General features: G+C 38.3%; 1 protein-coding gene across 9 annotated transcripts in view; it reads left to right on the top strand.

The window, feature by feature from the left end:
* LOC149218430 (OVARIAN TUMOR DOMAIN-containing deubiquitinating enzyme 6-like) overlaps positions 1-23,026 on the top strand; it is a 219,094-nt gene that overhangs the window by 18,640 nt on the left and 177,428 nt on the right. For all 9 annotated transcript variants that reach the window (XM_089383992.1, XM_089383988.1, XM_089383990.1 and 6 more), the window contains 2 exons: positions 1,824-1,985; positions 11,151-11,228. In XM_089383992.1, the coding sequence (XP_089240118.1) occupies positions 1,824-1,985; positions 11,151-11,228 (240 nt within the window). The remainder of the gene's footprint in view (positions 1-1,823; positions 1,986-11,150; positions 11,229-23,026) is intronic.

The raw sequence follows: 23,026 nt of genomic DNA, 5'->3' as shown, positions 1-23,026 counted from the left end.
TTGCAAGTGCTCCCCACGATCCTTCTAGGCTCCTCCCACTCGACTGAGAATTGATTGTAGAACTCCGCAACATGCAAAGGGAAAACACTCACCTCACCATTGACACTCGACATTCTGAATACAGTGACTCCTCCGTCACTTTAAAGCATATGTAAGACCATTTTACGATATAAATTAAAATAGTGATTCATATTCATAACTATTATATTTCAAAACTTCATATTTAAATTTAACTAATAAACATATAAAAACTTGATGCTTACAATAAACTCTTTGTCTAATATATATATATATATATATATATATATATATCAATGCTATTCTTGACAAATTAAAAAATTAAATTAAATTTTTTTATAAAACATGTCAAAGAAAAATTCCAAGCCCATTGATATGTAAGTATATGTATTATAGTGGTTTTAATAAAATTAAAAATAAGAATATTTTTATATATAGTGATGTGAAGTTTATATAAATATAAATAATATTATTAAGAACATACATAGATCCATTTTAACTCTAGCTTCACTGAGCAGTGAGAAGAATCAAATATCTCAAGGTGCAAACCTTTCTTCAAGTTTTGCACTCAAAAAGGGGTTTGCATCTTGAGAAATTTGATCCCTTTTGGTGCTTGGTAGATCCAGATTTAAGATGGATCTATGCTGGTTTTATGCAATAGACCTTGCCATACCCTTCTCATAGATGAGTATTTTGTACGTGTATTATTATTGTTATTATTATTTTTTTCTTTTTCTTTTTTGGTTGTATGGAGTTCACAGCCCCTAGAGATCATTTATCGCTACGTCCACATATTATTTGTACCAGGCAGATCTACCCGAAAGGATCACTTCCTGCCAGCTCAACCATGAAGCCCAACTCCAAGAGTGTCAATAGAATTGAACCCTTGACCTCTCAACAGTAGAGGTGCTTTAACGACGGGGACTTGACTAACTGAGATATCTGATAACCCTCGTGGCTTATTATTTGGATGATTAAATATTATAATTATCATCCAAGTATAACTTATAATGTTGTTATTATTATGTCCAAGTCGTTATTATAGGTATTGTATCTTTCATATGTAAGTATTACTATTTAGATAAATATATATCTAATCTCAATCTATATATAAGTTATATATATATATATATATTTTTATATATTATTAATTTTCCCAGGGTGTATATATTATTATTATCATCTAAGTGTATATAACTTATAATGTTATTATATCCAAGTTATTGTTATAGTTCTTATATCTTTCATATACAAGCGTTATTATTTAGATGTGTATATGTCTAATTTCAATGTATATATAGCTTTATAAGTTATATTTTAAAACATTTTTATATAAATTTTATTCAAAAATTATAAAAATATATCTGTATTAATTGTACCTGCCGTTTCCCTGGTGTATCTGAATGCTGGCTTTTCAAAATCCTGGTGGATCCATATGCAAATCTCATGTTGGTCCAAAGACCCAGTGATTCATCCTTGTTTGACATTTCTCTTCCCTTCTGTCTTCTATTTTTTGTAGTTTCAGCGTCTGTACCTTTTTCCTGGTGTGTTTTGTTTGTTTGTATGCTGGTATAGTTTTGATGGATCTGCTCCTTTGGTGATAATATTTGCTCTATGTAACCTCTTTAATAATTTGCTTTCTCATGGCAAGAATAAATGAACTTTTGACACATCGCTTAGGCTATGTAAGAGATCTGTTTTTATCCCATGGTTATTGGTTGAAATTTGAACTTGGGATAATCTTGCTGAGTACATTGCTATGTAAAAGATTAGAGGGTGTCACTGTTAACTTAAAATTGTTGCAGGAAAGAGAACGGCAGTTTGAAATTGAAATTCGACGGTCAAAGGGGCTTGAAGTGAGGCGCATGATAGCAGATGGTAATTGCCTTTTTCGTGCAGTTGCTGATCAGGTTTATGGTGACCCAGAGGTGTATGATGTCACAAGACAGATGTGCATTGACTATATGGTAGGCATGGCGTTTCTTTGTAACACTACACTGAACATGCTGAAATTTATTATGCATTTTTGATAGAACCCATTCCAGATCAAATTTCGTGCAATTTTTTGTTATGATTTTATTTCCAATGACCTGAAAATGGTACAAAAGTGATTCTTTTTGTCATTTTTTTTTAATCCAGAAGTGCTTGCTACATAAATATTGGAGGATAAAATACTGCAAATCTTTTGAACAGGGAAAATAATATAGAGGAGAGCCAGATAGTTATTTAAACAAACATTTAAAGGGAAATGATGCAGCATGATGACTACAGCATGTGTTACGATCCCATTCCTAGTTATTGAAGTTCAAACAACTCTGATATAAGTTGGGCTAAATTTAAGCCAACAATAACTGTCATATTGTGGAGTGAAATGCTATCTGTGAAAATGTTTCATTTCGACTTAGCTAACAGAAACCAGAAATAGGAAAGTTGGACAGTCAGTTAAACACCAATCTTGTTTTGAAGGACATGGTGTTCACTGAATCAATCTCTAGAAAGTCCTTTGTCTGAAGAATTTATAAATTAGAAGTTTTTAGCTGGTAATCTCTCTGCAATTAGGTGATATTATTTACAAAATATTTTGTCAGATATGAGTCTTTTGAAAAAACTTACACTGCATCTTCAGGAGATCGGTATTTGTTCCTTTTGTTGTAGAACATGTTGGCTTCTGGTAGATGTTGTAAAATTATAAATGTAAAATGTAACATTGTGAGTATCACATTCTCTCCTATTTTATATCTCATGTTACTTTCTGGAAAATATTGTAGTCGTTTATAGGAGCAAATAGAGTAACCAAATTTGTTGTGTATTTCCAAGTTTATCATTTACCATGACATGAAAAGTGGTTCTCCCAATTGCAATGGATTAGTGTGTTCTCCTACATGGAGGAAGTCAGTGACAGTTGCATAATTGCTGTTTCCCACCTGTAATAAACAATGAATTAGTGTTGACAGCAAATGCTATTAGGAAGTCAGAATGTAAATTTTTTGAAGTAGCTTGGAACCTTTCCCTAACTCAAAATATGATGCAAATATGGTGGAAAGATGTGTAATATCATATTTGAATATTTTATGTTTCTCTTTTATTTTCTTCAAGTAATACAGGGCTCGAATTTCAAATGTGGTATTTTGTAGTTGAAATGAAATTATATTAATGTCTATTAATGACAAACATTGGTAAATGGGACTTGAGAATACTTGTGGCAATAAAGAGTGTCTAGGGCACCGACTTTCTAGAAGGAATAAAAGCGAATGGGAATGGCATTGTAAGAAATAAAAATGGGGTTAAATCCATAACGAGTAAATTTTTGACAAGCAGAGTACATGCCCCCTAGATGAAGACAGGGAAAATGATGCCATAACAGAGACCAAACTATGAGCTGAAAGTTGACATTTAATTGGAAACAATTTAGCAACTCTATGTCTTAACATCAAAATGGTTGAATGGTGATTTAAAGGTGTTCTGAATGATTCGCTACCATCTCATAATATTATCTTTAAATGAGTTTTATTAGTTGATTAATGGTGGAGATGATGATATAATATGTAGAAGCTAGAAACAATTGAAATTTGAGATTAATCTTGAGAGTATGATCTCATAATATTATCTTTAAATGAGTTTTATTAGTTGATTAATGGTGGAGATGATGATATAATATGTAGAAGCTAGAAACAATTGAAATTTGAGATTAATCTTGAGAGTATGATCGTGTTTGGATATACTTTCTTGTCATTGGTCTATCATAGGGTTTTAGGGCATTGATTATAGTAGGGATTGGGGTAGTGATTGTAGTAGAGCTTGGGGTAGTTCCCTAGCAAGGTGAAGGAACTACGCCTTTGGTTCTCTTATGTAGAAAGTCCACGAAATTCTGATTTGCTAAAATGAGCAATCTGAAATAAAATTTCTTCTCACATACACACAAAATTTCTCTACTAGATGCAGCGGAATAGTAACAGAAATAAAAGCACAGTCGCACAATTCAAAAACACAAAATTGTCTAGGGAAGCCAACTGGGAAAACCCTCTCCTTGATGTGAATTTATTGGTAGCAAAAACTGAGAAATTAATCTCTTACAAAATACAACAGTTTCAATCTGAAAGACACTTGTCTTTCCTGCTTGATCTAAGCTTGAAACCTTTGCAAGACTGCCGATCTCTGCTGCCCTCTATCAACCTGTGCACAAGCTTCTCTTGCACACTCTTCCTCTCACAAGTTCCACACAAAAACTTGTGCTTCCTATTTATTGGTCTCACCAACTCGTGCTCACCAAAACAATGATCAACAATGTGCCTTCGCTCCTTTATTGCAATTCAGATGGCTAAAATTAGTGAATTTCTAATTAAGGAATGATTTTGTCATTGATTGAGTTAGCATTAGTTAACTGCTCATGTAACTCATCCTATTTCAAGTCAACCACTTGAAACTCAATCACTTATATTTTCCTCAATCAACTCACACTAGAAAATCAAGAACTCAACCTTCAATTTCAACACATTAGTTAAGTGCATCTTAACTCGTCCTAATTTTTAGGGACTGATTTCTAAATTATAGGGAATTTCCTATTTTTTAGGAAATCAAGTATGACAAAAAAGAAACTAGAATTTGACTCCTTGAATTAAGGCACAAATCAAGGAATCAACTTCTTGCTACTATTTTCAACATTCCCTCTTAGCGAGGAAGGTGTTCCTGGAAGAACCTCATCCACCTGGATTTGTCTCCAACACTACCAAGTTCTCTGCTGTTGCAGTTGCTCCCTCTGAACTAGAAGACTTCCTTGCTTTCTTCTAGGAAACCTGTTTTGATGACCTGTTCTTTCCCACCATGCTCTGCGAGTCCACCTCTTTAGTCACAAGTGCCATGTACCTTTTGTACCTGTGTGTCTGCCTCTTGATGCTGGGAGACTCAACTCTCTTCTGATCTCCCTTAACCAAATCTTTTGCCCACTTGGCTCAAACTTTTCCTATACTAGAAGTCTCTAACTGAGTGGCTACCTCCACTCGCCCTGGGCTATGGTCCTCATTGTCATGATCTTGCTGGTCAACCTAAGAACCAACTAGCTTGAATTGAAACTGAGATATTGGCTGAGGCTCCATCTCGAGAGCTCTATCCTGCTTCGCTCAACCACCACTTCTCTACTCTGTGCATTCCCTACTTACTGCTCAAGGTTGCACAACTCTCTACTTGCAACTTGTAGGGATTTTTCACCCTCACACCTATCTACTTCTTACATCCAAAAGCTAATCGCGGAACATAGAGAACATCTCTGAGATGAAGAGGATTACCTAACTTCCCTTGAAAACTAACAATATGAACTCCTCTAGCTGCATATTGACCATCATCTCCTAGCTCAATCTGAAACTGCATGTTCTCCTTCAAGTGGTTGAAACTCTTCTTATTCCCTTTCATGCGGAAGGAAGCCCCTAAATCAATATACCATATACTGTTATCTGTTGAGCTTGACATGCAAGCAATCAATGTCAGAAAAGTCATCTACCTTTGTTGATGCAACAACTTGATCCTTTCCAACCCCCTTCTTCTTACTAGGACACTTAGAAGCATAGTGTCCAAACTCATGGCAATGAAATCTATTGATCTTGCTTAGATCCTTCTCCTTGTCCTTCTGACTAGACTCGACCTCTCCTTGGCCCTTCTTGCCCTTGGCCTTGCTACTCTTGCCTGCTAGGGCACATTTTTCCTTGTCCTCTGTCATAATTGATCTCCCTTCTATGGTTCGCCTCAGCTCTGATACCATGTTAATTTTTGGATAACAATCGTATGTTCTATGCTTAAAGCAATTTTACTTCAATTTCTTTATTAGCCCAATATCAATATCCAATTTAGCAATCACATCATCATGATAGTAAAATGCAGATAGAACATAAACAATAATAGTAGAAGACAAGCCAAGACAAGGGGACACAAGATATGGCACCAGACAAGGACAAACCCCAGTGTGGGGAACCCTTGATCAATTCTTCTTATAATTCTTCAAAAGTTCAGCAGAGAGAGAGTACAATACACAATATTCACTTGCCCAATCACAGTGAAATCTGATCAGTGAAACAGCAGAAACAGAAATCCCTAACCAGAAAGTCAACGTTGGTCAATAGGGTAGATTTTGACCTCTAAAACAGCTCGGTCAAACTCAGTCAACTCGACCTCCAACAACAAGTCAAATCAGCGCAAAAACAGTTCGAAAATATCCAGTCAAACTTGGTCAATGAAAGTCAACGCAACTCCAAGCCCTAGCACAGTGAACGATGGTCAAACAAAGGTCAAACGACCTCGGATTTTGTGCCCAAAATTATGCACTACCCAAACAAAAATACCCCACACAAAATCACAGTCAAAGATGGTCAACGCTGGTCAAAACAACCTTCTACAATTTTCGGTCAAGACTCAACATAGGGACAGAAAAAATGCAGTCCTTTCTTCGCACGTGTGGAGAGAGAAGTCTTAGAAATCCATACCCAATCAAGAAGAGAGAGATGTGTGAGTGAATGAAGTGTCCAAATGAGGAGGAGGCACCTTGTATTTATATGCAAACATTGAGGATGAATAAACATGACTGTTGGGCTTCTGAGCCTACATGAGTTTGTTGGTCGACCTTGACAATTTGTCCATAAATCAAAATAAATTCATAATTCCATTTGTACATATTAGAATGGGATGATCTTTAGATCAATCCTACACCTCTCGGAGAGAGGAATCCAATAAAAATATCAGCTGCCTCATATGAGCTGTCCACGGTGAAGTTTGGCCCTAGTTTCCAAAATTAACAAGACCGCTCTTGGGGCCATGGTTATTTCAGAGTTTTGGTCTTTTTGGAGAAAGATAGATCAAACAACGTCAAAAAGAGTGAAGGACACAGTGTTAGATGATGCTTGGTGGGAGAGGGTAGTTCTACTTATTAAGATCATGGACCCTATCATTTATCTGCTACGATTTGCAGATACAGACCAACCCAGCCTAGAAGAGGTTTATGAGGGATGGGATTCGATGATTGAGTCTCTGAGTAACATTATTTTACAAAGTGAGTGCCCTGAGTATGAGACATCATCAGAGGCTTTCTTCACCGCCATACAGGATATTCTTGTCAGTAGATGGGACAAGAATTGCACACCTTTGCATTGTTTGGCTCACTCATTGAACCCAAAATATTACAACCATGAGTGGCTGAATGGTGGACCTTCTCGTAGATTCCCTCCTCACATGGATGGTGAAATTTCACAAGGGAGGTTATTGAGGCAGATTTTCAGGATAGAGCATCCGTTGATGAGGTGGAGGATGCATTTGCAGAGTTTTCCACTGGCACTGGTCGATTTGTAAGATATGATGTGATTAGAGATAGGGGGACGAAGAAGCCCTATTTTTGGTGGGCAACTCATGGGGCAACAAGCCCTCCTCTACAACAGTTAGCCATGAGGCTCATCTCTTAGGTGACTTCATGCTCTTGTTGCGAGAGGAATTGGAGCACATATGAGAATTTGTATACTGTCAAGAAGAGCAAGCTTGAGCAGTCCAACGCAAAGACAATGGTGTATGTGCACACCAACCTTTGTCTTATTTACACGCAGAGGGATGAGTGGTTGAAGGAAAAGACAAAGATGTGGGATGTTCTTGATGATATGGGTTTGGACAACAGTGTTGAGTTGGCATTGGCCAGCTTGGATCTTAATGAGCCAGTGCTAGAGCTTGTCACTTTTGATGATGGCTATACTGTTGAGGGGTCATCCTCCACACCAGCAGATGCAAAGATGACATTGGATATAGAGGAGGAGGATGCAGCAGAGGAGAGCAGTGGTGACCATGATGATGACAGTGATTTTGATTTTGATGATGATGATGATTGATGACTCATGAGATACCTACTGCCTTGAGGCTTGTAGTTGTTTTGTATTTGCTATTTCTATTTGCCATCGGCATTGCTACTACCTATGTAACACATTTTGATTTTGATGACTTAATGAGAAAACTGCAGTTTCTTGTCTTTCTCCTATTGGATAATTGATGAATCTGTCACAATTGTATTTGTATGCATAATGTTCCTTTGTAAAGCTTACATCTAGATGAAGATCTATGTTTGAATCAATGAATTTGTATCATGAATGATAATTTGTGTAAGAAATATTTAATTTTTAATATATATATATATATATATATATATATATTTTAATAAAATAATATATAACGTGTCCTAACGTGTCTTGTTCCAGGGGGTCAATGTGCCCGTGTCGGACACTCGAATCCTCGTGTCTTGTGTGTCCAGTGTCCCCTGTCAAGTGACTTAGCTGCTCATCCTCATGCCCAGAACAGTCACTAAACTCGGTCAACTCTCTGCCTAGCCTCAACCCTCCAAACTCAGGAGATAACACAGATTCGTCCTTCTCTTTAACAGGTTGCTCTTGGATGTGCTATCTTTATTCTGATCCAAGCTCTGATACCATGCAGAAAATACATGAAATTTTGATCTGCTAATATGAACCATCTGAAATAAAATTTCTTCTCACATAAACACAAATTTTCTCTACTAGATGCAGCAGAATATGAACAAAAATAAAAGCACAGTCACACAATTCAAAAGTACAGAATTGTCTAGGGAAGCCAACTGGGAAAACCCTCTGCTTGATGAGAATTTTATTGATAGCAAAAATTGAGCAATTGATCTCTTACAAAATACAAGAATTTCAATCTGAAAGACACACTTGTCTTTCCTGCTTGATCTAAGCTTGAAACCTTTGCAAGACTGCTGATCTCTGCTGCCCTCTACCAATCTGTGCACAAGCTTCTCTTGCACACTCTTCCTCTCACAAGCTCCACGCATAAACTTGTGCTTCCTATTGCTTGGTCTCACCAACTCGTGCTTACCAAAACAATGATCAACAATGTGCCTTCGCTTTTTTATAGCAATTCAGATGGCTAAAATTAGTGAATTGCTAATTAAGGAATGATTTTGTGATCGATTGAGTTAGCATTAGTTAACTGCTCATGCAACTCGTCCTATTTCAAGTCAACCACTTGAAACTCAATCACTCATGTTTTCCTCAATCAACTCACACTAGAAAATCAAGAACTCAACCTTCAATTTCAACACATCAGTTTACTGCATCCTAATTTTAATGGAATGATTCCTAAATTAAAGGGAATCTCCTAATTTTAGGAAATCAAGTATTACAAAGAAGAAACTAGAATTTGACTCCTTGAATTAAGGCACACATCAAGGAGTCAACTTCTCGCTACTATTTTCAACATCTTAGGGGTGCAGCCTTGGAGCTAGTTTGAGAATATGACTTTTCCTTTAGATTTGGCAGGCTGAATAAAACTTCGTTTGATAGAATGATAAATTTGAGATGGACAGTGGTCTCTTGGGTTTTCTTTAATCATGCCAAAGTATGGAAAATATGACAATTTTTCTCTATGTAGACCTATATAGTGTATATGTCAGGAAACAATTACCAAATGATATGTTAGGACAATTGCTTTATTTCTTGCTCTAAAATATCAAAATAAAGCCAAGGTATGTTTGTGAAGTAACTCAATTGCACGTTCTAGTGGTCTTGGAAGTTTGTGAAGGAGTTATTTTATATTTAGTGAAATTTAGGTGGTGAACCTTGCTATTTAACCCATCATCTAAGTAGATGGCTATAAGAGAGAATGCAATAAGATAATATTTGTTGTTCTTTGTGTTTTATGACAATTAAAATTGAAGCCCAGCAACACCAGTGTAGTTTTACACTTTCATTGCAAAGAAAAAAAGGATGGTACCTATTACTGCCCAAATTTGTACATGCATGATAAAATCCCCAATCCACAATGCACAATCTGATGCGAACCTTTTAGGTAGGTCACCTATTGTCACCTCAACAACCTATCTTCTCACTCTAGGCTAGCTCTTCTCTGGCTCAAGGGAGCCTTCCCTACTAGGGTCATGAAGGAATGGTCAATAAGGCACAAAGTGATGTCAATGGCAGCCTTAGTGAAACATTTTTTGTGAGATTTTTAGGGCTTTTTTTATTGTGTAAAAAGGGGAAAAAGGTGATGGAGGAATGTGAATATTGCCAACATCCTATTAGGGTTATAGAGTCAAGAGGAATCAAATGGAAAGATGAGATTAAGAAGAAAAGCCTCTTAGAATGGTTATTTGGTGCGTGTGAATGAGGGCAAGAGGTTAGAACCCAATAGCTAAATTAACCCCTCGGCTAATCAAGGAAAATCATGAAGTCATGGCCCCACTAGATGTTATCCCTCCAAGGGGAAAACCTCCAACAATAAAATTGACTATGGCATGAAATAGAGTGAAAATCCCTTGCTAGGGAACTTTGCAGTGTGGCCTAGCAAGGAGGATTAAACTTACTGCAAACCAACAAAGGAGGGTGTTGGAGAAGAGCTTCTAGGCATCCTCCCTCCAAGTGGCAATTTCCCTTCAAATAGATTGATATTTGTAGCTTTATGATAGTATTGAACAATCACAATAATGCCTTTAAAGTTGTAGAAGAAATAAGCAAGAAAGAACAGCTTTGACAAACCCACATTTGGGGAATGACTTTATTAGTATTCAATACAGTTCTGGTTGGACTGTTATTCATTCCTGCATTCTTTTAATACATCATAGCACCTGTTGAATAGGTCTCTAGGTAATTTTGGTAAAGGGGAATGGCTATAACCATGTGAAAAACTTTACAGATTTACAGGGCATAAGTTTGTTAAAATCTATTACAATTTTTTTTAATAAAAGGTTTGATGTAAAATGCTACTAAATATACAAATTTCTGTGTTTTTAATATCACTTCATAAGTTCATTCAAACCCATAGATGCCATTTCGTGAACATATAACTCAAAATACCATGTGTACTATTTCCTTCAATCAGTGGGTGAAAATGAATTACAATGTTGTTGGAGAGTTTGTTCATTTTGAGTGTTACATTTTCATTTCTGAAAAGTAAGATCATTCTCAAAGTTCTTATTTATTCAAGTTTACAAGTAATGAAAATTTCTGTGCAGTTTTCTCATAAGCGTAATATTTTCTTGTGTGCAAATCAATGCCAAAACTCTTTTGTGTTTTGAATGGCTGAGTTTGTTATGTATTATTTTGTGAAATTTAAACTAGGTTTGGTTTGTGTATTTTGTCCAGGAGAAAGAGAGAGATCACTTCTCTCAATTTGTCACAGAAAGCTTCACAGCTTATTCCAAGAGAAAAAGGAGAGACAAGGTATGATACATATTGCATTCAAACTGCTTGGATTGTCAATGGCTTAAGGTGTCATCTTCTAATCATCTCTATGCGTTTCTTTTTTTTCTGTGCAATTGATATTTGACAGCTATCTAATACAGCGAATTGTGTACAGCATGACTATGCTAGGCTATATTTTTCTCATCAAAGGGTCTCGTGTTTAGTTCATCCTATGAGGATAGATAATCTCTGCCCATAATATACATTATTGGGATCTGGAAAGTATAAACTTCGTTTTAAACTAGCCTTTTCATTGGTATACTGGAAAAAAATGATCTTAAATCAGCAGTAAAGTAGGCAAGATGTTTTCTCTGATCTTGTTTCTGATAGCAGTGTTTCAGTACCCAAATTGTATCTATCTCAACAATAAACACAGGAAAGGGGGGAAATATTACCTGGCATGGGTATGGTGCAAAAACCAAAATCCAATGTAGGTTTTGTGTTTAGTTCAACTGACAATGATAGATAATATAAGCTCTGCTCATAATATATATACTTGATCTTGAAACTATAAACCTTAATCTAACCCAGCCTTTTGATTGGTATTACTGCCAAACCATGATCTGGCAATGATTTTAAAAAAGGCAGTAAAGTATGTAAGATGTTTTCTCTGAACTTGTCTCTGATTGCAGTGTTCCAATACCCATATTGGAACTACTACAGTTATAAACACCATAAAGAGAATTACATAAGAGATGAAGGATCCATTATTCTGCCCTAGACATTTGCAACTTTTTGTATTAACTGATTTTCTGTTGGATACTTATTTTGCTATGATATTATATAGGAGATGTACTTTTTGATACATAGCTGGAACAAGCTGGAACATGCTGTCTTTGTTAGTATATAAGGATTTGGTCCTTGCCGAATATAGGTATATAGAAGTTATGTAATTATGTTTTATGCTGAAGAATGTACTAGTACATTATATAAACCAGTGTTTTTTTCTTCTGAAAAAAAACACCATAAAGGGAAATAAACAACAATGATAAAGAATAAGGGTTGGGTGCACTTGCACACCTAGTTGTCGATTGCACCTACACAATCTAAAATATAGAGGAAGACATAATGTACTTGAAAAGAGTGAAATGTTTAATAGATTGATTGATAACAATGGAGGGTTAAGATTTTTATTTATACAGAAGAGGAACTGAAGTTTAAAATGCTAACTTGTCAACCAAGTTACCTTTACTTATGGGGTAACTACGCTCTTATTTAACTAATTAGTCCTAAGCTATGTTGCAGGGAACATGCCCCCTCCCTCCCTCCCTCCCTGTATTAGTGTGTTTCCGTACCTAAATGATGAAATGTCACTGAAATGCACTTGAAACACATTTCAATCAGTATGAAACATGTTTCACTTGTGGGTAACTTGTTCCATATGGACCAAAACACGTTTCAGTGTCTGTACAACATGTTTTCATTTTTTATTTATTTGATTTTGCCTTAATTTGATCGTTGGGACCCAAATGTTTGGTTTTAATGCCTAATTAGAGGTTAATTATGAATTAATGATACTTTGTGAAGCCTCTAAGACCCGAAAATTTTCTTTAAAAGAGGGTTTTACTGTTAGTTTGCACCAAAAATGCGAGCAAATAATGGTGATATTTAAAGTTGACATTTCCTTCTCCATCCTTTTACTTAAAATTTTCACATTACCATTAATTGTTTCAGGATGTTTGAGAGTGGTTCCAACCACATTAAATTTCATATGGAGAAATTATAATTTCGTATACCATTTAAATTTCAATAGACTTAACAATCTAAAGGATTTCAGGATTAGTAGGATTGCAACATTTTCATTAGTTTCTATTGTGTTAGGGTATGGAATTGGCATTTAATCAAGAGCATCAAGCTCTTTATGTACCTTGATTAGACGAATATATTGGTGATATTGATTGTTGGACTCCTTTGCGGGACTTGTTATTGCTCAAACTAGTAGGGGGTTCTAGAGGGACACATGCTAGGTCAAGAGTAACAATGAAGCTAAAGCCCACTATCACCACAGCTAAAGCTTCCTACTCTTTACGGACTTTCACCGATGGGAGGAGACCCTGTATATAGAGAATCACTTATAAAGGATAGATCAACTAAGATGGGTGTGAAGTGATCTGGGGGACCCTTTCCTAGGAGAGGCTCAAGAATGGGTCTTGCTTGCTTCTTAAGCAAGGTACAAAGCTATCTAGAAGTAGGTGATGAGGATTTAGGGGCTAGGTTTAAGGAATGTGAATTGTAAAGGACCTTCCAAAACCCTAAAATCCTTGTTGAACTTGGTTTCCCAAATGGTTTATGAAGAGTTGGCTTTTCAAAGGTATGGGACCACACGGTACCAAGTGGACCCAGGTTAGGTCAAGAGGAAGGAGTTTAGCAACCAATGATAGACTTGACCTAAACAAGGAGGAGACAGGGACCAAAGAATTTATTTTTAGTTGAAGGTGCAAAATGATCCCTATGAGGAACTAGCCTAGGGAAACTTAGTGCAAAAACCAATCTAGAGGCTAGGGCTTTGGATATCTCACAACTCCATTGGCGGAATTTCCTTAAATTTGGAGGAGGCCTAGGAGAGACACCAGTGCAGTTGAGGGCTAGAGATCAAACTTTTTCTATGGGTGGTTTGTCAGGAAAATGATGCCCTAGGAGTCCTAATGTGGCTAGACCTAAAATAAAGAACGATGGGTGAAGAAAAATGTTTCTTTAAGTGATCACCTTATGGTAGAACATTGCCTAATCCTTTGGGGAGATTGGAGTCAAGAAGAATATGAAGATAGACTTCATTTTTAGGTCAAGGAGGCCTTAAGATCAACTTTGCTTGTCACTAGGGCAAAGGAAAGGGACCTTAAAAGCTTTTATACTTCGTTTTTGCAAGGTGAAGTGGCTTAGCAAGATAAATTCTCCTATAGAATTATCCCTAGGAGAATTCGTTCAACATACATGGCCCATACATAGAGATATGCAATATAGAAACATAATTCCACAATTTCGTAGTAAATGCATGCAACAACTAATCCTAGTATAGCGAAAATCTCATATTCAATGCACATGACAAAGTAAAAGAATAATAACATTAAATTTGCACTTACATGTAAGAGAATATATCCAACCACCAATAGACTTGCCAATCATGAAGCTCCAAGATAAGAAAAGACAATCCATACATCAAAATTCATCCATGCTCCAAATATCGTCCACCAAGAAGGAATAGTGAAAATCACAAGAGAGATACAAGTCCAAAACAAGTGATGATGAGAAATGAACTCTCGTCATTTGTATTTATACACTCCTAATGAGTTCTATTTAGCTATTTGAGCCTACATTAGTAGCCCCTAAACTAAAAATAATGTGCAAATAACTAACTTTTGGTGACAAGCCCACCAAACTAGTTCATAAACAAATAACAAGCCTCTCAAGAGGTCGAATGATCAACAATACATATTATCGGGCTCTCTAAAAACACTGCTGAAGTCCATAAGTGCCATAATGATGAATAGGACTTCCAAAAGTGATGGACAAGGGGTTGGCCCCTTGTTCTCCACATAATAAACTTGTGGTGCTCCCAATGGGTGTGAGGGCACACAAGTGACCTCATGGGTCTCCAAGTAAGTCAAAGATGCCTGTAGACCATCTGTAAGGGCTTAGATGATGGTGTAAGTGATGCCACATCAACATACAAGTCACAGATCATCTGCCAAGTGCATGGTACAACTGTGGGGCCGGTTGCGCATGGTGAACCATGTGCATTTTCCTTGTTTAATAGGTGAATCTTGAGCAATCTTTGAACATCTCTGGGGATCCATGAAGCGCTGTCTACTGCTGTGGAGGCCCATGGCTCTCTACAAACACCCTATATGTGCCAATGTAGCCCTCTGAATGGTTAGGAGAGGACCTCGTATAGGGAGACCAAACCCAAAATGGAGACCATCTGCAATCCCGCATAAGATCCAATGCGTCCCCTAGCCTTCCAGTACAACAAGTCATCAAAGGAAATCGAGTTAAAGAGCTTACAAACCATAGACAATAGGTGGACATTTCATAATGGCATACCCTTCCATAGTGGGCTTTGGCATGTGCTAATGCCTCTAAGCTCCAAATGGGGTTAACCAAGTATTCTATTAGGCGATTTCTACTTTTAAAGGGGATAATATGTCCAAGGTACATCCTTCAAAGGGTGGTGGCATGTGATAAAGAGATGAATGGAGTAGGGAATAAAAGGGGCAGCCTTAGGCCACATGCTGGGGTACAAGGGTAGCCAATAAAAAGGAAACTCACACTTGGGTATATAATGTATAGGAGGGAGCAATTGTGGTACATTAGGTGCCTCGACCTTGATTTTTACACCTTTCTTTATATGCATTTTGCCTTTTATGATTTTTCTTTAATTGACTGCTTGAGGCTCAAGGGATAAGAGCATGATGTGTAAGATATAGCAGTGGATACCCCCTTTAAGTTAGGGCAGTTCATTGCCTACTAGGGGTTGGGACAACCATGGGTTCCTGAATGATAAAGGAGGCTCATCTAGGGCTTGAAGGAATTAGGGTGATGGCCATAATGATGGGGTAGAGCTCATGTATTGGCTTTTGCCCACATGCTAAATGTGTTTATCCCGACCATCTTTTGCATTTTGTGGTACATCTTTCTGTTGAATGTGGCCAATTATGCTTTTACTTTTCTTTTCTGCTGCATTAACCTCCGGGGCATCATTTCAGGCCCAACCCAAGGTGTGGGCAAGGGGAGGGGGAACACTAACCCTATGTGGACCCAGGTGAGAGAAATGTTGAATGGGGTTATATTGAGTGGAAGGGGAGTGATATATGTGGAGGGAGCGGGACCACACAACCAAAATCAAGGTTTTCCATGTAGTACCATCCCTAAAGCCCAAAGGTCAGTAAAAGAAGTAAAAGAGATCCCACGAGCCTAAGGTCTAAGGTTAAATCCAAAATAGGTCTAGGGGACAATAGCACAGACCTAGCCCACTGTTTCCGCCGAATCCCCCCATTAATACATGCCCAAAAGTATCCATAATAAGAAAACTACAACACTCAATTATCAAATGACAAGGCATACCTTTAGGTTCGGGTGGCCCACCTTCAAACATATGATTATGACAAATGGGTGAGGGACCACATCGCTGGCTTAGGTGGTGGATAAATGACACAACGAGCTAGTTGGTGGCTGCAAGGGGCTGCTGGCTGCCAGTTGAGGACCACCTAGGAGAAAATGTTTCACCTAGGGATATCACCCACAAAATGGTGGCTAATAGGCCTTAGCAAAAATCTACGATTCACTCAAGCCAACATCAATATTAGGCGTGTTAATTTTTTTCTACCATATTTTAAAGCTTGGATTAGGTAGTGTCATAAAAATTGGGTGCTCTTGATTGATTTCCCTAGAGGGTTGAGGAAGAGGCAAAGTTTGATACTAATGATGAGGATCCAATTGTAAGTGATGGTGGAAAATTGCTTGACATCTATGATTTTCATTTAAATATTCAGGAGCTTGAGAGGATTTTTGGGTCTCACGGGCTATTATCGCAAATTTGTCCGCAATTATGGTCGCATAGCGAAGCCCCTCACTCAACTCCTGAAGAAAAATTCATTCTTCTGGAATGAGGACGCACAACAGGCATTTACAACTCTCAAAAATGCCATGTGTTCCACTCCAGTCTTAGCACTACCTGACTTCACCAAATCTTTTGTCATTGAATGTGATGCTTCGAGTACAGGTATTGGGGCGGTCTTAATGCAGGAAGGGTGACCTTTGGCCTTCACAAGCCAACAACTAAGTGGGAAGAATCTGGGCCAATCTACCTATGAGAAGGAAATGATGGCCATTTTACATGCAGTAGAGACCTGGCGACCTTACTTATTGGGGCGACGTTTCCAAATCCGCACAGACCATCAGAGTCTTAAATATTTTTTGGAGCAACGCCTATCCTCCCCACAACAAAATAAATGGCTCACCAAAATGCTGGGATATGATTATGAGATCATCTACAAGAAAGGGCAAGAAAATAGTGTAGCAGATGAATTATCTCGCCAATTTGAGGAGGGAAGTACCCTGCTAGCAATTTCCCTTCCCATTCCAGAATGGATTGAAGAAGCTCGCAGGGAATGGTTTTCACATCCCGGGCTCTCCCAACTCATTTCTCAATTGCAGGCGGATCCAAATTCCACCAAGGGCTACTCATGGCAGGATGAGATTCTTCGCTATAGGGACAGAGTCGTAATATCACCAACATCCACCCTCAAAAGTCGCATTTTGGCAGAATTGCACTCATCCCCCATTGCAGGACATTCAGGCTTTCAAAAGACGTATGCTCGCACCAGAAGATCATTTTTTTGGACAGGTATGAAAAAGAACATCCTCACTTTTGTAGCAGAATGCGATGTCTGTCAACGCCACAAAGGGGAGACTGTCAAAGCACCAGACACATTACAACCGTTGCCCATCCTGGCAGCAATATGGACCGAGGTTTCTATGGATTTCATTACAGGTCTTCCAAAGTCAGGAAACAAGTCAGTCATCATGGTGGTTGTGGACAGACTTTCGAAGTATGCTCATTTCTGCACCCTACCCCACCCGTTTACACTGACTTTGGTCGCTCAATCTTTCATGGATCAGATCTTCAAATTGCATGGCATGCTCACTTCTATTGTGTCCGATCGCGACCCGATCTTCACCAGTAATTTTTGGCAGGAACTCTTCAGGCTACAAGGCACCCAACTAAAACTCAGTGCTTCTTATCATCCACAAACGGATGGTCAAACGAAAGCCGTCAACAAATGTCTGGAAACCTACCTTAGGTGTTTCACTTCAGAAAAGCAACATCTTTGGGTAGAATGGTTACCTCTGGCTGAATGGTGGTATAACACCAACTATCATGCCACCACCAAAATGACTCCCTATGAAGCAGTATATGGTCAACTCCCTCCTTCCCCTACTTCTTATATCAAGGGGGGCTCAAAGGTACAAGCAGTGGATCAACTCCTACAAAACCGCGCAACCATGCTCGCCCATCTTAGAGAGAATCTTCATCAAGCTCAAAACCGCATGAAGCAACAGGTAGACCAGCATCGCTCAGAGCGCCAATTTCAAGAAGGGGATCAGGTCTTTTTGAGGCTGCAACCATATAAGCAAACATCACTCAAAGACAAGGGTTGTCAGAAACTATCTCCAAAATTCTACGGACCATATCAAGTACTTCAACGCATTGGAGAAGTAGCCTACAAGCTGGCTTTGCCGCCTACTGCAAAAATCCATCCAGTTTTCCATGTCTCATGCCTCAAGAAAGTGATTGGGAACAATTGCAAAATTCAAACCAGTCTACCTGAATTGGATGAGGAAGGGTCAATCTGGCTCCAACCTGAACAGGTCCTAGACACACGAGAAAGGCATCTGTGTGGCCGCATGATTAGGGAAGTTCTCGTCAAGTGGAAAGACACCTCTCCGGAAGATGCAACTTGAGAACCAGCCACTATTCTTCAGCAGTTTCCGCAACTTCAGCCTTGAGGACAAGGCTATTCTTAAGGGGGAGGGCATGTTAGGGTCCCACCCTAACCCCCTTATTTATGTAGTGGGATCGAGTCATAGTAAAGAGTCAATAAAGCCCATATTAATAATTGTAAGTGGTTAACCCGCAATTAATGACGGGACCACAATTAGTTGCAAATGGGCCATGGTATTAGATAGATGGTATTAATAAAACCCATGGTATTGATCCATGGTATTGCATGTATGAGTCATATATAAAGGATAGAGACTCCCTGCGAGGAGCATCGTGTCTTATTTTTGTATCGAGCTCTGCTCTATTGGAGGTTGCCCCCTCGAAGAGGCCAGTGAACATTGCTTTCTGAATAATAAAATATTTGCTGTTGTCTCTCACTATTCTATGTTCTGGGTATCTTTCTTCGCATATTCTGTATTTGGGTATCTTTTGCAGGTTAAGAGCATAACAAAATAAACTTATACCAACTGAAGTCTAACTCATGAGCTTGCACTCATACTGAGAAAGACAAATCGAGATCTTCACTGGCTAAGGGACAAGCCAGAAGACCTTTACTCGCTACATTTTCAACAGTTACTAACATCCATACTGTCACAAAGCCCTAGCTCATCATCATTTCTTGTAGCACAGTTGTTAGTATTAATGAGTGACACTTCTGTCATCAAACTCGGGCCATCGTACTGATCTCAACCCTAATCACAACAACAAGCAGCATACATCATAATAACTCAACAAGACATGTAACAAGCACAACTGCCCCTTAGCATGCAAACCATGCAAAATAAGGTGTTAATCATAAAACTCTACTGCAATACACAACCTTGCCATTGACCTGTGTCAACTATGAGTTTTCGCACATCAAATCGATCTCATAAATTCAGACTCTGTCAGGCATAGGAAGCTCACACTGCCAGATGTAGAAGATCTCTGTAATCACACCAGACTAGGTATTGCCTCTTTACAACCTGCCACAACTCCAGATAGGGTTCAACATACTATATTAATCAAGCACAGTGCAATAACAGGCCTTATGTGGATCACAAATGAATGCCTATGCGCAATATCATGCATAAAGACTTCCAACAAGCCTTAACCTTGACTACGAATACACATCTCCAGGTCAGCAATTACATCGACTTTATTACTTCACCAGCTTACATGGCTCGACCATACCTGTATCAACGCACAATAATCAGCTACACAATCGCTCTGCACTCAGTCATACGTATTGTCTTCACACCATCACACAATATGCGCTCTGTTCTGTCAAATGCTTGGGCAATCAACCTCTGCAAATAAAATTATCACTTTATTTTGAGCTGTCACACATTTAGCATCTATTCACATCATGTTCCAGCTATTGTCCATGCGTTCAACCTCCTCTGACCTCTGTCAAACACACTTCAGATCTACAAATTTACAACGCACTTCAATCCAAATTCAATTCACAAACAAATGCACAGGTGTGTACAATGGTAATTGAGCAAATCAGAAAATACAAATCAATTCCCTCAGATCTAACAATTGTTTGTAGACAGAGGTTCTTACTGGCAATCCATACGTGGTCAGATCGATTTCTTTTCTGGCCATCCATGTGCACTTTAGAACACCAGAATTCGCATCAGTTTGGATCTCTGCTCTGCCCTGTCCAAGAATGCGCAGAGACTAGACATTAATCACGCTTCCTTCAGCGTAGATCAGCTCAGTGCGCACCAGAATTCAAATGAACCAGGTACCACACATCTCCAGATCAGCAATTATTGTTAATATGCCGGATGAAATCTCTGCGTTATAGATGCCAGATGGACCAACACACAACAACAGAGGACAGCTATGATCTGAGCATCTCATGACTTTATCTAATTGCACAGGCTCCCTTCACCATACTCTGTGACTGCTGAATAGATGCACACTGTGTATTTGAGCATAGGCTACATACGCACCACAACTTATACTCAATAGTTGCACACCAGAAATCCATGCGCACTCAAAGGTTATACACTCATACATCTATGACATTACTCCTTAGATCTGTGCCAGTACAAGAAAACAAGAAAAATACAAAATGTGTATTGCCAGAGCATACAGATCCGTCCTCAGAGCCAGATTGATCCACTGAGAAATAAAATTCAATTGCTCAGATCGATTACCATCAAGTGTACACACAACTGACAGATTTCCTTGAGTATTCATAATCTCTCCGCCATTGAATTACCACGGGCAAATCCATAGTTCTGTTGATGGATTTTGTTGACCGGATCAATTTACTAACCTCCTTCATATAAAAATAATTTCTGGATCAAATCATTTCATGCCATCGCCATGTATACATATTAAATTAATTTTTGGATCCAATCAACAAATGTAATTCGCTTTTAGGACCATTTTACTCATTTAGTGTTGAACCATAGACCAACCATTGCTTAAACAGTGTGCATTCTGATGATTTGTACCCAAAAAATGGTTGGGCCGGGTAACACGGTTCCTGAGGCAATAGAGGCGCGTTATAACACGTTTTGCAGAGTTAGCGACCTACGTTATGGCCAGTGTTTTAAAAACGGCCGAACCGATTCGGAATCGGTCGAGTCGAACGAGTCGGACCCTTGCCCGGGTCAGTCCAGAACAAAAACCGGTTCAAAGGCCGGTCTGTTACCAAATTGGTCGAGCCGGTCACGGACTCGGCCGGTTCGGTAACAGGGCGACTGGCTCGGCCGATTCTGACTTAAACCGGCCGAGCAAGTCAAACCCCGTCAGAGGTGGAATTTGGAGGGAAACAGACTCCAATCTTGGTTATTTTTTGGTTTTAGGCTTTTTTCTCAAGCCTATAAAAGCTACCCAACCCCCTCATTGCGCCTGCGAGTGCTACTACTTCTATAGTTGCAGTTGGAGATCGTGATGAGGAGGAGCCATGGGTTTCTCTTGTATTCCGTATATATATATATATATATTTTTGTTTTATTTATATATATTTAAATTCATCACTTTTATGGTTTTAATACAAATATTTATTTATTAAAGAATGTTTATAAATTAAATAAATAAATAATAATAAAATATAAATAGTAAAGAATGCTCATTTATGATTTTTTTTTTGTTTATTTCACCACTATGTTAGTTTTTTTTTGAATTTTTAATATACTTATTAATATAAATATTAAAGAAGGTTTATTTATTAAATAAATAAATAATAATAAAATATTAATAATGTTTATTTTACCACTATGTTAGTTTTTAGATTAGGTAAAACTTAAAATCTATCTAATTGATAATATAATATACCTATTAGCAATTACCATTGTTTTAAGAAACGGCCGTTTCGATACCGAAACGGCCGGGTTGATCCGAGCCATTACCCTCTGCTGTGACCCGGCCCTTGGAACGGTTCGACTGGCCGAGTCAGCCATGACTCGGCCGAGTCATGGCTGACTCGGCCAACTCGGCCGTTTCTGTATTGACTCGGCCGAGTCATAACCAGTGGCCTGTAACCCCATCAAAACAGCGATTTGACATTTTTTTAATGAAATTTTGAAGTGTTTGCTGATTGGTTTGAACTCCAATGTGTTTTATGAATTAGTTAAATGTTATTTGGGGTCCATTTCCCCCTCCCAAACCCTATTTAACACACTCAAATGCTCTCTACTATTGATATGCTATTCAAATTTCATGGTAATGTTAAATTCTTAAAGTAAAAGTGACATTCTCCTTAATCTTCATTTTCATCCTTTTACTTAAATTTTTAACATTACCATGAAATGACTCAGGATGTTTGAGAGTGGTTTCGGCCTCATTGGATTTCATATGGAGAAAGTAGAATTTTAGATTTCATTCAAAATCCAGCAGACTTATCAGTTTTTCAGGATTTCAGGATTGGAGGATTGCAATGTTTCCATTGAATTTTGTCATGTATTAGGGTATGGAACTCGTATTTAATCAAGAGCACCAATCCCTCTATGTACCTTGATGTTAGTGACATTGGTTGTCGAACTCCTCTGGGATTCGCTCCCAAACCAGGAGCTTCTGAAAATGTTGCTCCCGCTCCCGTTTTCGCTCTCGCTCCCCACTTTCGCTCCTGCTCCCAACTTCCAAGTAACACTGAGCCAGATGATGTTGGCAACTCTAGCAGTAGCCAGTACTAAGTAGTACTGGTCACAGACTTTTGTTGTAGAGGCCATTTATAGCCTCCTTGGTTATGTGTTTTTGTTTTGATCTCTATATCATCATCGTGTATGTATTGGACAATGCATTGGGTGCCATTTTGATATAATGGATATATTCA

Source organism: Pinus tabuliformis, chromosome Q (genome assembly GCF_031772625.1).
Source record: "Pinus tabuliformis cultivar Carrire ecotype Pingquan chromosome Q, CPIR1, whole genome shotgun sequence".
NCBI classification, from domain to species: Eukaryota; Viridiplantae; Streptophyta; class Pinopsida; order Pinales; family Pinaceae; genus Pinus; species Pinus tabuliformis.
The sequence above is the reverse complement of the archived record's forward strand: the minus strand, read 5'-3'. Positions and strand labels throughout refer to the sequence as shown.